Source organism: Vulpes lagopus, chromosome X, assembly GCF_018345385.1.
Source record: "Vulpes lagopus strain Blue_001 chromosome X, ASM1834538v1, whole genome shotgun sequence".
Lineage (NCBI taxonomy): Eukaryota > Metazoa > Chordata > Mammalia > Carnivora > Canidae > Vulpes > Vulpes lagopus.
In genome coordinates this window covers 42451448-42468465 of record NC_054848.1, presented here as the reverse complement: position 1 = coordinate 42468465, position 17018 = coordinate 42451448, and the positions used below count along the sequence as shown (strand labels likewise).

Sequence of the window (17018 nt, the reverse complement as noted above, 5' to 3'; positions counted from 1 at the left end):
TCATTCAGTAGGCATTTATTGAGGACTTACTATGTGCCCAGCACCGTCCTAGAAGAATGGCCAATGAGGAAAGAGGAAAACTAGTCAAGTGTGGTGTCCTGCAAGCCAAGTAAAGAAAGATTTCAAAGTTGATAGGATGACCCATTGTGTTAAATGCTGCCCATAGGTCAAGTAAGATGAAGTCTGGGAGGTGGCCATTGATACACCAATCATATATCATCAGTGACTTCAGCACTTTTCGAAGTGGTTGGGCAAACAATCTGATTGGGACTGTTACAGAAAAGTACTGGAGCCCTGGAGGAGAATGGAAGAAAGTTGGTGTAAACTTTTTCTGTGAAAGGAAGTAAATAAATATATGGTGTTTTATTTTGCTGTGCAGAGATTTTTTATTTGCATGCAGTAAATATATCTATCCTTTCTTTCAAAGTGTCTGGGTAACCTGCTTTGAGTTAGAAACGCAATGCCTGTGGACAGCAACTCTGGTATGAATTCTTCACAGCACATTAACTCCTCTGTCCCTTCTGAGACCTTCCCGATCTTGGGGACAGAGGGGTCTCCTCCCGGTGTCAGAGGCCTTTTTTTTTCAGTAACTTCAAAACCTTGTGGCTGATTCATAACTGGTATCCCCACATCTACAGCTGACCACATCCATCACTACAGCCACGTGTTCGACAGCAAACCCTCATATGGCAATCATTCTTCCTCCCTCCCTGGCAGAATATAGAAAAGACCAAAGGACCTGCCCCTCCAAAGACCACCAGACCACACGGAGTAGGACCATAAGGTGAGGTGACACAGATCCTCAAGGGCATATTGAAGCTGTAGCAGCAGGCATGGCCATGTCCCACGCCCAACTCCCCACCTTGAGCCTCCCACAGAACATGACCACCCCACACATGCAGGCCCAAACAGGAGAACACTGTACAGTAAGACACATCATTTTTCATAGAGCTCTATTGTGGCATATAATAATAGGCACTCTATATAAATTAAATTAAAAATAAAGCTCCAGCAGGTTGCACAGGTTGGTTGTTAATAAATATATCTCTGGGTAATTGTGCCCCAAGACCAGCTCACGACCACTCTCCCTCGTCCAGAGAATTATACAAAAATAAATACAGGCTTGGGGGGTAGGGAGGACATGCCCAGTTCCCTTCTGAAAAGATATCTCACACCATCCACCGAGCCCTGTTCCCCTCCACTGGTATCACCGCAAGAAGCCCTGTGCCCACAAGTCCTCAGGGACGGGAAGGTCTCTTTCCAGTCAGGCATTCTCAGAAGCAAAAGACCCCTCACTATACAAGCCACATATCCCATCTGAAGCCCCTGGGGGGATATAGGGACTGCCTCCCCCCAGACTCCAAAGAGGAGGAAGCCTATCATTGCTGCACCCCCATAAGCAGCCTCTACGAGAACCAGGCCAGAGAGAGGCACAGTGCAAGCACCAGGAGGGACATACCACTGTTAAGAGCCACAGGGACTACCACCAACCCAGCCAGGACCCCCAGAGTCTGGGTCAAGGGCCCCCAGAGCTGGGGAGGCAATATACACAAACATTCTGCAGGGGCTGCTAAGGTGGGAGACTTCTTTGGAGGATCAAGGCTTGGGCCTGGACCCTTCTCATCCTGGGAGCTCATGTGGGGCCTGGCCAGGCTAGAAGGACAGACTGCAGCCCCCGAGGGACCAAGAAGGGTAAGACTTTGCCCCCGTAGGACTGAAGCGGCTGGCTCCTTACCAGATATGGGAACCAAGCTATCTGCCCACTCAGTGGTAAACTCCATCCGGCCTTCCTTCCCCTCTGGGGACCCCATCACCCCAGATGTCACCCTACTCATATGCAGAGAATCAGTGTCCTTGCCCATCCCTTTTTCTGGAGCCCTGGTGAACTGACCCTCTGCACCCAGAACCACAGGGCTGTCACATCCCGAGCCCTCTGCCCATGGGAGCCACACATCTCCCATAGTGGCTACCACAGAATGGGCCCCAGAGAGGATTTCCGGAGGTGATTCCTTGCGGGTGTCCCCTTCTGGGCTGGAGGGTATGACGGAGAGTCCCTCTTCACCCTCCCCCTCCTCATCAGGGTCTTCAGTGTCCTTGATAAGCTCCACACCACGCCCCAGCCGGGCATAATGCAGTGTGATCTCCTCAGCCAGAGCACTGTTCAGGGCCCGCTCAGGGCCAGGCCACTTCAAGATCAGGTCTCGGTCTGTGAGTATGCCCAGGGGATGGCTGGGGGACACCCCCCCATCTGTGGGGCCCTCCCCACCACCTCCTGCCCCACCTGCAGCCACAGCAGCCCGCAGGCGGCTCAGGTGGGATAGGTAGAGCTGCTCCAGCTCCTGGTCAATGGTGTCCTCGCCAAGCAGCTCCTCCAACCCACTCACAACCTCCAGACCCCCAGGGGGTTCATCAATAATAGCCCCCACCATGGAGTCCTTTCGGCCCCCTCCATGCTCTCTCGATACTTCCCACGTGGCCTCCACCTGTTGCTGGCTGGGTTCCAGGAGAGGCCCGGGTGCCCCCTCACTTGCATCGGGCCCTGAGGCCTGGTCCCTGGGGGAGCCCCCCAGGCCACAGAGAGAGGAAGAGGGGAGAATCCTGATGGCTGGTGCCTGGGGGACCTCTGTGAAAGCCACAGGTGGATTGCTTCTGGGGACGTCACCTTCTTCTGGGGGTTTGCCAGTCACTGTAACTTCAGAAACCTAGAGCCATGGGGGGCGGGGCAGGGCAGGAGGGGAGAGAAAGGGAAAGAAATGAAGTAGAGGAGGGGATGGGACAAGCAGAGAAAGTGAGAGCTAACGACAGCCCACACCCAGCCCCACAGGTGTTTCCAGATAAACCCTCCCTAAAGGGCCCTCTCTAGTTCTCCAAACCCCAGAACCTATGTCATCTATATTAAAATAACAAAATCAGATGGAGTAAAATGGGACTTCTGCAGATCATAAAGCTAAGGAATGCAGTTAGCAACAATATTTGGTGAAAGGCTATCAGTAAATACTGTCAGTTGACCTTCAAAACATACCCAGAATATCCTCACATATTTTCTCTTTTAAAACAATTTATTTTAACAAGGCCTAGAAATGACAACAACCATACCGAGAACCCATACCCTGGTTTCTAAACACTGTTCTCCACTAAAATGAACCAGAGTTTTCTAAATAAATGAATGCTTCCAGGTTTGGGGCAGGGAAAGTACAAGATGAGTCTAAGATATGCTGTCATTCTAGAATGCGAGTTAGTGTTCAAAGAATGATGGGGATATATTCAAAAGGACTTTAGAACCAATGTAAATAAGTTTCCACTGGCCAGAGATAGTTCAATTTAAACATCAAAATAAATAAATAAATAAATAAATGCAATGGATTGAAACTTATCAAATATGTTTCAAATTCATGAGTTAGTAATAATATACCCAAACCAAAAATCCTTTAACTGGTCAACTTCAGAGAAGTTCATTTTTTCTGAAAACTAGTAAATAAAAAGGAAAAAATTTATACAGCTTTTTCAATACAAATTATATATCCTCAAGGCAGCCAAACAGTTGATATGAGAAAGTTTCTCTTTAGAGAAGAATTCCAATTAATAAATGAAATGGGAACAAGAGAATTAAACAGAATCAATTCAAGTTAAATTCATTTAATAATAATAGATTGTATTTAATTAATCAATTTAATAAAATTGATAGTTTAATAAAGTACATTAGTTAATTTAATAGATCACATTAATCAAATGGAATTAATATATTAATAAAAATAGAGTAAGAAATGTGTTTCCATGTGGATGCAATCAGCCAAAACCAGGCTGTGGGAAACTCTACAGGACAAACAAGGGCTCTTCAACAAACAAATTGCCAGAAAAGTGAGGGAGATTGAAAAATCTAAAAAAGGGACACCTTGGTGGCTCAGTTGGTGAGCATCAGCTCAGGGTGTGATCCCAGGGTCCGGAATCGAGTCCCACATCGGGCTCCCTGCGAGGAGCCTGCTTCTCCCTCTGCCTATGTCTCTGCCTCTCTCTCTCTCTCTCTGTGCCTCTTACAAATAAATAAATAAAATTTTTTTAAAAAGAAAAATCTGAAAAAGCCCCATCCACCAAATGCAATGTGTTGACCTGGTTCGGATCCTACAACACCACTGAGATAAGGAAATTTGAACACTTATCAACTATTTGATGATATTACGGACTGACTGCTAATTTCCTGAGGTGTGATGCTACATTGTGGTATGTGTGTATGTGAGTGGGTGAGTGTGTGTGTGTGTGTGTGTGTGTGTGTGTGTAAGAGTGCTTAATTTTCTGAGATACAAACTGAAATATTTATGGATGAGATAATGTCTGGATTTTTCCCGAATAATTCCATAGGCAGTGGGGGGGCAAAGGGGGTATGGAAATAAGTAAGCATGTACAGGGATTAAAATCTGTTGAAGCTTGGGTGATAGGCATATGTGAGTTCATTATACTAATCTCTTCTGTATATGTTTGCAAATCTTTGTACTTGGGATTCCTGGGTGGCTCAGCGGTTGAGTGCCTCCCTTCGGCTCAGGGCGTGATCCCAGGGTCCCAGGATAGAGTCCTGCATCAGGCTTCCCGCATGGAATCTGCTTCTCCTGCTGCCTGTCTCTGCCTCTCTCTCTCTCTCTCTCTCTCTCTCTCTCTCTCTGTGTGTGTGTGTGTCTCTCATGAATAAATAAATAAATAAAATCTTTAAAAAAATCTTTGTACTAACACACACACACACACACACACACACACACACACACACACACACATACACACGACATCTCCAGAATCTCTGTCTCCCTGCCAGCAAGGGCATCACTGGCCTGGAACAGGGCAGCAGCCTCCCCCTGGTGGGCGTGGGGGGCCTGCTCCCATCCTTGCCCTTAGAGCCTGTTTTCCTCACAACAGCCAGAGGGAGCCCGTTAAATCCTAAGTCAGATCATGGCCCTTCTCTGCTCTCAAGCCTTCTGACCCTTCCATGGCTCCCCTGTCATTCAGAGGAAAAGCCAGAGTTCTCTCCCAGGCCCATGAGACCCTAGGCGATCTGTCCCCAACTTGTCTGACCTCACCTCCTGCTGCTCCTCCCCTCCCCCACTCACTGCTCCTCACTGTTCCTCACATACCTTTGCCATGCCTGGGCCTGAGGGACTTTGCACCTGCCTGGGATGTTCTTCCCCTAGTTGTTCACATGTCTCTCTCCCACGTTCTCCAGATTTTTGCTCAAATCTCACCTACCATGAAGGCCTCCCCTGGCCACCCGATCTAAACTCACAAAACATCCCCCCACCCCCGTGTATATGTGTATGTGTCTCACACGTGTGCATGTGCACACACACACTCCCCATCCCTTTGTTTTTTTCCTTAGACCTCACCATCATCTAAAATATCATATATTTTGACTATTATTTGTTTTGTCATGTCTCACTCCATTAAAATGTAAATAAGCCCCATGAAGACAGAGTGGTCACGACCATCTTCCCAATGCCTTAAACTGCTTAGCATGGAGCAAGCATTCAGTAAATATTTGCTAACTTAACAAAGCTCAGGTAAATAACTGCATTTCTACCCCTCTGCCATCAGGTTCTGATTTGGGGGGCCTCCCTCCAACCCAGGGCAGACCTGGAGCAAGTCGGCCCCCACCACTCAGTCTCCCACTGGGCTGTCCATCCAGAGGCTGCCAGGGCCTGCTTACCTGAAGTGTCATCTGAGGCCATGGACGGAGAGGGGTGGGGGCCACCAGGGAACCCACTGACTCCTGGACTTTAGGGCGTTCCGCTGGAGAGAAGAGAAGGGTAGTGTTGGGGTGAGGTAGGTGTACAAGCAGGCCTGGTTTAGTTTTGTTTTTTTTAAATCTGCTCTTCTGGCTACTTGGCAGTTTTGCTTCTGCAGCTTTCTGTGACACTCTAAGGCAGAGGGCACCTCCTAATTTGTATGAAGGAAACAGGGAGGGACACCTGGGTGGTTCAGTGGTTGAGTGTCTGCCTTCAGCTCAGGGCATGATCGCAGGGTCCTGAGATTGAGTCCGACATCAGGCTCCCTGCAGGGGAGCCTGCTTCTCCCTCTGCCTATGTCTCTGCCTCTCTCTGTGTCTCTCATGAATGAATAAATAAAATATTAAAAAAAAAAAAAAGAAAAGAGGGAGAGGGTGCCTGAGGGGCTCAGTTGGTTAAGCATCTGCCTTCGGCTCAGGTCATGATTCCAGAGTCCTGGGATCGAGGTCATGCCCCTGCTCAATAGGGAGACTGCTTCTCCCTCTCCATGCCACTCCCCCCGATCGTGCTCTCTCTCTCTCTCTCTCATAAATAAGTAAAATCTTTCTTAAAAAAGAAAACAGGGAGAAGAAAGAAATGGTAAATAGAAGCTAAAACCCCCAAAGCCGGCCAATTGCTTACCCATAGCAGGGGTGTTATCATCCAGGTTGTTCATCCTCAGTTCTTCCTCAGGAGGCCTGCGGGGCAAAAGGGAGAATGCATGGATCTGATGTCCTGAGAGGCCAGTTCTGCCACCCACCAGTACCTTTTGAGCCTCTGGGGTGGCCCACTCTCAAGGGACTGTGGCTATCTTCCCTCTGTCACCCCTTTCTATCCCCTAATTAGAAAAGTCCTACGCTCTCATTGTAGAAATGTTATGATACACAGGAAAGCACAAAGAAGGGGGAAAGCCACGCATCAGCCCGAGGCAACCACTAGCACCATTTTGGAAAATTTAATTCCAGATATTCTACAAAAATCACTTAGATTCTGCAGATGACATTTCACCACTGGCTTTGTCCCTGTAACAGTAAGAAGCATGACTATATACTTTTGTCAACGTGTAATATGGCTGCCTACTCTCATGGCAGCTCACTGTAACATATGTACCCATTCCCAACCTACTGAGCAGCTAGTTTGTTGCCTTGGTTTTGCTCTCACGAAGCAGACTCTGGCAGACGTGGTTGGGCATGGCTTTACAAGCATTCTGGATCATTTCTTTGGGGGTACATTCCTAGCTGTAGAGGAGCATGCTTTTTCCAAGAAAGGGCAGGCAAGGACTTTGGGACTCAGAAAGCAGCAAAGGGAAGGAAGGAAGCAACTGGATAACCAAAAGGAGACCAGTGGAAAAAGGAAGTAAACTGAGGTCACAAAAACCTGGGTCCCTCCACCAACCCTCCACCCGTCACCCTACCAGCCTGGCCAACCACCTAACCTTTCTGAGCCTCACCCTCCTCACCTTAAAACAGAGCACAGGACAGCCAGGATGTGCACACTAAGCACAGGGCAGTCAGGGGAAATGAGGACATCAAGCCAGACACCGGGGCCTGGCACTGAGTGGGGAGGTGGGGGAGCTGAATCTACTGTAGATATTCATGAGGATTGGTCTTCCTCTACCAGGCAAGTCAGGCCCCGAGCAAAGTCTAAGTGGCACAAGGCAAGTGTATTTCAGCCAGTCTCTGCCAGGGGTGGGGTCCCAGGGATCATGGAGAAATCGCTGTTCTCATTCTCAGAAATGAGTGCCAAATGTTGACAGATGAAGACAAATGAGAGGGAAGTGTTAACAAAAACATGAGCAGGGACAGAGAGGAGCTGAGGCAATTGCTCAGACCTTTTTCTTCCCAAAAGGTAATATGATGATGTTGACATTTCTGCAGATGGTTGCAACTTTTTGAAAACACATAATCAATTACCTCACAGAAACCGAGGATCACTAGCTGACCTGAATACCCACTATGATGCTGGGCACTATTCTATGCACTTCACCTATATTAATGTAATCCTCACAACAATTCTGTGAGGTAGGTACTTTTAATCCTGTGAAGTAGGCAGTATTATTATCTGCATCTCACAAATGATGATGAGGGAGCTGAGGAAACGGCTCAAGGTCACACAGCAAGGATCCAAACCTAAGCCTTTCAGCTCCCAAGTCTAAATTTGAGCTCTCAATCAACACACTGCTACTTCCTGGACGAGGGAAACTGAGGTCTTACCCCAACCCTATCTCCGACCCTTTCTGGAAGTAGATAGAGGTGGGCAGCAGTAATAAGACAACATCTCTGCTTCTTCTTTCATTCGGGCTTTTCTTTGGACCTGCCTTTTGCCCATATATTCATTCTCAGTTTCCCTGCCTTCATGGGACATGTGCCTAGATCAACAGACACAGCAATGGCTGCAAGGTCCCTCAGGGAAGAAATGTGAACCAGGTGCATAGATCTAGAGTCTAGAAGTCCCAGAAGGGACCATCTATCTTTCTCCAATGACTAGGGCTCGTGCACCTCACCAAAGGTATTTGAATCTGAATATTACAAGGCCCTGGAGTGAGTAACTCTGGAAGCCTGGCCACCAACTCCTGAGCATCATGGATAAGAAAGGGGGATTTGGAACAAACCAGCTTGATCGTGCACCAGGTCCCACCCTCCTCCCCCAGTAAGTTTAAAGTCAAGGGCTTTGGACTTGTGGCCCAAAACAATTTCTACTGACTTCTTTTGCTGGTGTAATCCTTCATTAGAAAAATGTCACCTTCCTAGGATCTTCTAAAGCAAGCTTCTTAAAGAAGACCCACAAACAGAAGGGCGGCCCTCCCTCCCAGGGGCAGGACAAGGCAAGCCATCCCCTACCATCTGGTTCAGTGCTGACACGCACAACCAGGCTTCTAAATACCACTCCAGAGTCCTGAATGTACAGGAGAGAGTAAAGAGTGTGGGGGTGGGGGGTGACGGGACACAGGATGCAGCCAACCAGAAGGAAAAGAATTCCACAGTTCAGTTGAAGAAAGAAGAGAAGAAAAACAAACACAAAACAAATCGCTCAGCCCCCAGAGCATCTCTTCTGCAGCCAAGCAGCGTGAGAAGAGGAACTTCCAAAAATCAGGTCAAGCAATTCAGCTGATCCCAAGATCCACAAAGTCAGCAGAAGTACACAGGGCACTCTCCATACCTCTGAAGTCAGAGAGATGAAAGCAGAAGGCACAAGCATTTATTGTTCATCTCCTCCAACGTGGGCCCTTTTCATTGATACACCAAGTCATTTGAAAACCTTCACATCCATCCTTCAAAGAGACATTCTTCCCTTTTTACAAATGCGGAAACTGAGGCTCAAGGAACCGTGTCTCTACACCCACTAACTACACACCACACTGATAACAATCCAAAGTGGGCTCCATTTTGAAGACAGTGTTTGAAACTGTGGGCTGAAGAAAAAAAAACCTAAATATCCTTGAACTGTCTTTCACAGTAAACAGTCAGGGGCAGCTATGACTTTAATCAAAAGGAGGATAGTAAGAGAAATGGGGTACAAGTGTATACTGACTCACTGATCAGTAACAGAGAAGAGGGGTTCTTAGAAAAATGGGGAGGGAGGAGATTAAGAACAAAACTGTACCTCCAGGGTGCTTGCTAATTTTCGAGAAGGAAACCTGCTCTTTTGGCACTGGCCCCACAAATGCCACATGCTATCTCCTCAAGGGCAGTAGGCAGTAGTGGGCCTGCATCCAAGATGCATCCTTGGGGTGTTCTTGAGAACTAGTCAAGACACGCAGCCTAGAAGGGGCCACACCAATATCCTGGGTGTGAAATTCCTCCTGCCATCAGGAAACTCAATGATCGCTGACCTCAGACGACACCCGTGGGGGCAGGAGATGAGATTTCAGAAAGAGGTGCCATTGGCCCCAACCTGGGCCAGCCGGAGACTGAACGAAAAAGTGAATGGTCAGAGTGAGGGCAAGGGGGGGCTGACAGTCCCCAATGGGGAAGAGCAAAGCAGAGTTTCAGAGCAGTCACATCACTGCCCCTACCACCCCGAGTCCTCTGGGAGCAACCCCAACATTGTTTTCAAAGAACCCAGCCAGCCCAAAGTGGGTCACATGCTGAAACCCAAAGGGAAACTCAACAGACCCCAGCTCCCATGTAGTCAACTCGAAGATAATGCTGACTCTCCAGGGGGTCAGATGGCTTCAGAAACCTGCCCCACGATACTTGGAATTCTGGTTACCCCAAGCCATCTGCTTTCTGAAAAGAACAGGGTTTGAAGTGGCTGTAAAAGCCACATTCTGCGGGGGCATTGTTCTGCCTTCCCCGACTACAGTCTGTGTCAGTAGCAACTCTGAGACTTACAGCCCATCCAGCAAGGTGGAGGAAGGAGAGCAGTTTATCACTGCCATGAGCTTCTTTTACAGCAGTGACTTCATTTGTTTGGCGGTAACCCACAGTAAGAAATACATTTTACATCATAAGTCAGCATACCCATGCATGTGGAAATATACATACTTATATAGATCTGAAAAAGTTGTTCTTTGAATGAAACAACACTTACCTTTACTATGTGTTAGGATGCACGCTGATTATTTCCTATGCTAGTTTTTTTTCTCTAATATTCGTTGTGATCCAGGAAATTGATGATTCCACAGCTCAATGAAGGGTCAGAATGTGTACTTTTGAATAACCTCAGCTCTGCCACCTACCAGCTGTGTGACCTGGAGCAAGTCACTGAACCTTCGTAAAGAAGGTATAATGGTAACAGCTATCTCAGAGGGCCATGGAGTGAATTCAGGAAAGAGTGGAACGTCGCCTATGAAGTGCTAACGAAGAACACCAATCCCCCTCCAATCTCCCACTGAGGGAAACTGAGGCTTTGAAAAGGAAAGCAACTTGCCCACCAATGTCCCACTGGTTAAGACGTACCACCCAGCCTGGTATAGCAGTTGAGAACTGGGGAACTAGAGCAGGACCGCCCTGGCTCAGATCTAAGCTCTGCCACTTCTATAGCGGGTGGCGTCTGTCCACACCCTTAACCATGATGCCCTACTGACTGTCTGTGGAGTAAAAGAGGACCACTTTCTCACAAAATCCTCACTTTCCAGACAACTAAGATGGCCCTTGGCCTGTCCTGTTTCAACTTTGATTGTTCTGGTTTCCCCTGAGGCTGCCAACTCAAGATAGCAAATTGGGTCCCCATCCATTCAGCAACAGGTGACCTAAAAATCAGAGGCCTTACTGTGCATCAGCCCAGTGACAGACCCTGGAGACGCAATGGTGAGCACCTCAACTAGGAAGCTTACAATTTCGTGTGGAGGAAGACATTTAAAAAAATAACTCACACTCATTCTTTCAACAAACATTTATTGAGCACCTGTTAAGTGCCAGGCACCATGGCAGGCCCTGCAGGAATACAGTGGTGAACCAAAGCAGACTGTGTTCCTACCCCTCACGGAGCTTACAGTCTAAGAGGGCAGGGAGGGTCATCCAATAATCCCCTAATGAAGGTCTAACTGCAAACTGAGGTCGGTGCCTTCAGGAAAGGATGAATGCCCTAGAACAAAAAGGGCCCTGGCCCAGATTCCAGGGTCAGGATGGGCTTAGGATGCTTAGAAGGAAGATATAAGTAAGGGAGGGGTAGGGAAGAGGCCGCTCAGGAACACTTTCAGGGAGGTGATGGATGTGATCTTGAACATGGGATGCATCTTTGGGACATCAGCCAAGTGGAGACACCAAGCTTGGCTATGTGAGGTGGAAGGAAATAGCAAGGAGAAGGGCCAGAGGGTTAAGAGGAAAGCAGCAGAGCGTGGTCCCAAGGCAAGAGAAGACTGTTTTTTTAAGAAGAAGGGATCAACCGCTTCAAGAAGAAAACCAAAACCACCTGTGGAATCTGGCAGATGTTGGGGGGGGGCAGCTGAAGCAAACGGAGGAGTGTGGGGAATTCTTTAGAAGGGGGAGTCCGTAATGAAGGGGGGGTGATTAGGTGCTGGCCAAGAGCAACAGGGACAGAGGTGAGGTCAAAGAACAGGTTTTTAAGAAAGCAGAGACACTAGCACACATAAAGACTGAGAGGATCAGCAAGGAGGGTGGTTGAAAAACTGCCAGGAGAGAAAGGTCAAGTTCTGGAGCAAGTGGCAGAAAATAGGACCCAGGGCATAAGTCCAGGGAGGGGGGGACTGGCCTGAGTAAAAGGACCCTCTTCTCCCCTGCAAAACAAGGGAGGGAACTTAGTTTGCAGGCTTGGGGGCTACAAGTTGTGGGGAGTTCCCTTCTTATGGCTTCATTTTGTTTTTTGAAGCAGGAAGTCTGAAGGTAAAGAACATGTGAAAAGAGTCACATCAAAGTGGAGACAAGAGTGGATCAGAAAAATAGAACAGGACTGCCAGGCAAGCTGGAAAAGGAGCTTAAATTTGTGGCAACACACATCTGTTCTGCTATGTGATGTTCTTCAGCAGGGCTCACCTGCTCCATGTTACGAACACACTGAGGCCTGAGGATGTTGGGATGGACAGGCTTCCCAGAGGAAGCCCTCTTAGGACTGAAGGACCAAACTGAGGAGACAGAGAGGAGCACAGGACCAACATTCCTGGTGAAGGAAAACAGCATGGGTGGAAGGCCCTGAGACAGTAAGGGGCAAGGCACCTCAATGAGACCGTGGTGACCGGAGCTCAGAAGGCAGAGGATGGTGTGAAATGAGACTGGCAGCTGCAGAGGCCAGACTGGAGGAAAGGGCAGGGGGATGCTTGAAGGCCATGCTGAGGCTTTCTTGGTCTTTATTTTTAAGAGGAATGGGACACCTCCTAAGGGTGTTAAGCCAAGGCAGACCAGGAAGGCTCCTCCTGACACCAGTCCTAGGACTCTGGACTCTGGGAGCCTCTGTTTGCTCATCCAGGAAAGGGATAAAAACAGTCTCTCTCACAGGGAATGTTGAAAGGATTGTATGAGGCCTTTGCACCCAAACCCTCAGCGAAATACCAAGCAGAGTAGGGTCTCTGCCAGGCCTCATGTACCAAGCCCTCCGTCCCTGCTTCTCCCCTCCCAGTACCGCTTACAAAACCTTTGATAGCTGAGTGCCAGCCTCCATCTTTTTCCCTGTTTGAACCTAGCACTGTGCCCAGCACATAGTAGGCCCTCAACAAACGCTTGTTGATGGAACATCTCTAAGCCTAAGGGTTATCCAAAGCCTGGTTCAGCGATCCCAGGAATGCAGCCATTTCGGTTTCTGAGCTGTAGCCCAATGGCTACCACAGACCTCCCCTGTGCCCCCACCTGACACGGCCATGCCCAGTTCACGGTGGGCCTGCAGCCAGTACTTCTGAACAAGAAACCCTCTACCATGGGGTTCCCACGGGTTAAGCCTATCCCCTGAGATCAGCTACCATTTCCCAAGAGGGCTGGGTTGCAGGGGGCAGCTGTTCTTCAACAGCTCTCCAAGTCACCAGCAGCACACAGCTTTTACAACAATAATAAGTTGAAATGTACTCGCTAAGAAAGCCACCGACCTACAAAGAAAATCTTACCGCTGATCTTGCAATGAGCACCAACCTCCCCTTTGCAAGAGCTGAGATCAAAAGATAAAGAAGCTATCAAAAAGCCATCTGCCCACTTAAAATAATATCACAAGTCATGTTAGGAACCACAGACCTGGGGCCAGATACCAAAACAATTGTCTGAACAGGCTGCTTCAATTTCTCCTTAAAACCACTCATGTATTTTAAAAGAAAAACACCCTCTCCACCCACCTTGGCCCTGCGAGCTTTTGATTACTCTGTTCTCTTCCCTTTACACTCCAAAATGACCAAACTGTTACCCAAACTGTCGCATCTTACAGACAGGGCTCCCATGACAGCCACCTGGGAAGACAACTTGGGAAAAGTGACAGAAATGAAGGGGATTCTGGGCACTTGAAACCTTGATCTGGGTGATGGCTACACAAGAGCATGCATAGGTAAAAATCCACTGAGCCCTACACTTAAGATCAGTACACTTTGTATAGGTATACCTCAAAAAAAGTGAAGAGGGGAGAGACTGAAGAGAGAAAGAGAGAGAGAAAGAAGTTAAAAGGAAAGCATGACCTGCTGGGAACACCAAGAATGAAATGCAGAATTACCTGACAGACCTTCCAGAAGTAAAAAAAAAAAAAAAAAAAAAAGTCCCTAGCACTTTCTCCCTGGTCCTGTCACTCACTAGCTGAGGGGTCTTGAGTAAGCTGGCTCACCTCCCTGAGCTACCTGTCTGCCCCTTTATTAAGTGTGCATAATCAGAGCACTTATACCACAGAACATGCACAGCAGGACTCAGGAGAGAACAGACTTGAAGCACTCAGCAGAGCTCAGTAAATGCTGGCCACTATTTCTCAGAGCCGACCACCATCCTTAAGTGCCTTGCCCATGTTTGCTGCATTCAACCCAACCAAAGCAACTGTCCGATGAGAAGACTGAGGCTTATAGGTAAAGAAACTGAGGCAAGGCCACACAGCAGGTGATGGGCAGAGCAGAGTTCAGGAGTATTCAAGGAACTATATGTGTGATTCCCTAAATATAAATATAAACATAAAAAAAATAAATAAATATAAACATAAACACAAGCTAATATTTTCTGGCACTGCTATGAGCCAGATTTGGTTCTGAGTGCTTTTACTCGTCTCCTCTGAAGTAGGTGGCGTAATTAGCCGTTTTACAGATAAGGGTATTGAGGAACAGTGTGGTCAAATAAGTTAGCCAAGGTCACAAAGCCAGTAGACAGCAGGGCTGCAATTTGAACCGAGGCACTCTGATGTCAGAACCCACTCTCTTAACACTGTAAGGAAAGACATGCTGCCTGCCCCCTTTAGACTCTCAGGTTACTGTGGGGTTCACAGGTCGGTGAGTTGGTACTTGCCTGCTTGCTCACATACCCAGGCACACCTGCCCACCAGCCCCACGCTAGACCTTTCTGAACCACTCACTCACAGCCCATGGCCTTGCCAGGTCCACAAACATCTTGCTGCACCCAAAGGCTTCTGATCAAGCACATACAAGGTCTAGAACACATTTTCCCATTCCCATTTCCAATCCCCCTGGAAGCAGGGAAATGTGTACATTTCTCACACGTGCACAGAGACTCTACTTATCCCAGGTTAGACTCTGACACTCCAAAAGAATCAGGCCTTTGAAGCTGCTACCTTAAAAGAACTCCTAGCTTGACTGAGAAAACCTAGTCTCCTATCAGGCTTCCTGGGGTTAACTGGTCCCTTCCCCCAGGCTCTGAATGATCACAGGCAAAAACAAAGGACAAGAACTTCCAGTCCAGGATCATCTGGTTCTGCCTCTGCCAGAGCAACTGCTTCCCAGTGAGAGCATAGACTCAGCCCCTCAGTTCTGCAGGAGGCCTCGCGCTAGATTAGAGCATTAACAGTAAAGAGATGCACAGGCTTCAAGGTCAGCCATGGTGGAATTTGAAAAGCCAGGCGCCATCACTTCCTCAACCAGTTTCTCCCTCTTGAACTCTGGTTTACTACTCTTGTCAAATGGGAATCAGATCTCCTCTTCCCCACTGGCAAGGCCCTTGGTCCACCCTACTAGGTCACTGAAGTGCTGTCCACTCCGGCACACTGCTCATCATTCACACCAACCTCATTCTCACTTCAGTACCTTTGTACTCAGTTCCTTCTGCCTAGAACACCTTTGATCCCATTTCTGTACGTAACCATTCCTCCTTTATCATTCAGGACTCAGTTTAAATGGCACCTCATCAGAAAAGTCCTTCCTGTTCCCTTTTCTACAAACCCCTCCCCCATTTGCATGACTCCACTTGCAATCTTCCAAGACTCACCTCCTTAAAGGCCTTTCCTCAACACTCTAAAGCAGCTAGCTATTCCCTCCAAACTATCCCCTTAGCCTATTTCACTTTCCTCCCAGCAACTAATCTTATCCCTATGTATCTTATCTGCTTATTTTTTTCAAACTGTCTCCCATAGGAGCCTATACGTATCCTTGAGGGCAGGGAAGATGTCTGTCTTGTTCAGTTTTACAGTGGAATTCAATTAATGAATGAATGAAACCCCAGTAATTAAAACAGAGCCTAGCACATGTTTGCCTTACTCTTTGACTAACTGATTGAATGAGTCCTCCTCCCTGTCCTGGAGAGCAGGCCTGAGGGGTTCCTGGGTTGGGATGCTTGTCCTCCATCCTAGACACAGACCTGCGCTGGCGGAGGTGGCGCTGGCAGACATTACCTGCGCCTCACCGGCTTCATGCAGCTCTTCAGCTGCCTGGCCTCAGCCTCCACCGGACCCTGGCACTCGGGCTGTGGCTCCAGCTGCTGCAGCTGCTGCTGCTGGGGCAGCCCTTCAGCATCAGTGGGTGTGGGAGCGGGTGCGATCCGGAGCAGGACTGTGTAGTTGCGCCCTTGATTGTTGGCCCAGAAAGTGCCCTCGGGGGTCTCATAGCGCACCACGAAGTCCAGGCGCGCCCCATCGCCCGCGCCCTCAGCAAAGGGCAGCTGGAAGGCAAAGCGGTCAGTGCGGCCGCCGTCGTCGGGCGAGGAGGCGGACGCCTGGCCAGGGCCCAAGCCCAGGCCCAGGCCGGGATCCAGGATGGGATCTCCTGCTCCTGGTCCTCCCGCTCCTGCCCCCGGCGGGCTGCGCGGGACGTAGCGCGCTGGGTGGTCGCAGAAGGAAGCCCAGCCGTCGTGTGAGGCCCGCACGTGCACCGCCTTCTCGAAGGAGCGGTTCAGCACGCGTACCAACCCGCGCAGTACCGGCGGGCGCCCCCAAGGCACCCACACCCCGGCACCCCCGGGGACCGCTCCGGGAGGCGGCAGCAGCGCCTCCAGCTCCACCATGACGCGCCCCAAGCGCTCCAGACGGCCCGGCGCGGGCGGCAGCGAAAATGTGGGCACCAGGTAAAACCCCCCGCCAGCGGGGACGGGGCACAACGGCGAGGGCGCAGGACAAGCCTCCTCTTCCTCCTCCCCTTCATCCCCATCCTCGCCATCGTCGTCCTCGTCAGCCCCGCCGCCGTCGCCATCTTGCCCGGCCGCCGCCGCCATCTTGCCCGCCCCGGGCCCGCCCCACGGCCGGTAGCGGCGCAGCTGCGCCAGCGGCAGCCCCAGGGCCTCGTCGGCGAACAGCACTCTCCGCGGTGCCACCGCCGCCTCAACAGAGGTGCGGGGCTCGCCCACAACCGGCGAGGGGGGCGCGGGATGCCGCAGCGGGGGCTCCACAGGGGCCGGGCGCGCCATAGCGGCGGCGGCGGCGGCGGCGGCGGCGGCGGCGGCGGCGGCGGCGGCGGCACCGACGGCACCGGTGGCTGGACCG

General features: G+C 49.7%; 1 protein-coding gene across 1 annotated transcript; it reads right to left on the bottom strand.

Moving 5' to 3' along the window:
- Window positions 1-936: 936 nt before the first annotated feature.
- On the bottom strand, window positions 937-17013 carry PPP1R3F (protein phosphatase 1 regulatory subunit 3F). The gene is made up of 4 exons (XM_041741853.1): window positions 15936-17013; window positions 6387-6442; window positions 5687-5769; window positions 937-2702 (listed from the first exon to the last, which is right to left on the bottom strand). Exons 1-4 carry the CDS (start codon window positions 16940-16942, stop codon window positions 1407-1409), a joined length of 2442 nt encoding a protein of 813 aa, XP_041597787.1. The 5' UTR covers window positions 16943-17013; the 3' UTR covers window positions 937-1406.
- Between the last annotated feature and the right edge of the window lie 5 nt (window positions 17014-17018).

Coding starts and splice junctions, on each gene's coding strand:
- PPP1R3F (XM_041741853.1), bottom strand. CDS start 16,942: ATGGCGCGCCCGGCCCCTGTGGAGCCCCCGCTGCGGCATCCCGCGCCC. Junction 6,443..15,935: donor ATGAAGCCGGTGAGGCGCAG/GTAATGTCTGCC, acceptor TTTGCCCCGCAG/GCCTCCTGAGGAAGAACTGA. Junction 5,770..6,386: donor TGATAACACCCCTGCTATGG/GTAAGCAATTGG, acceptor TCTTCTCTCCAG/CGGAACGCCCTAAAGTCCAG.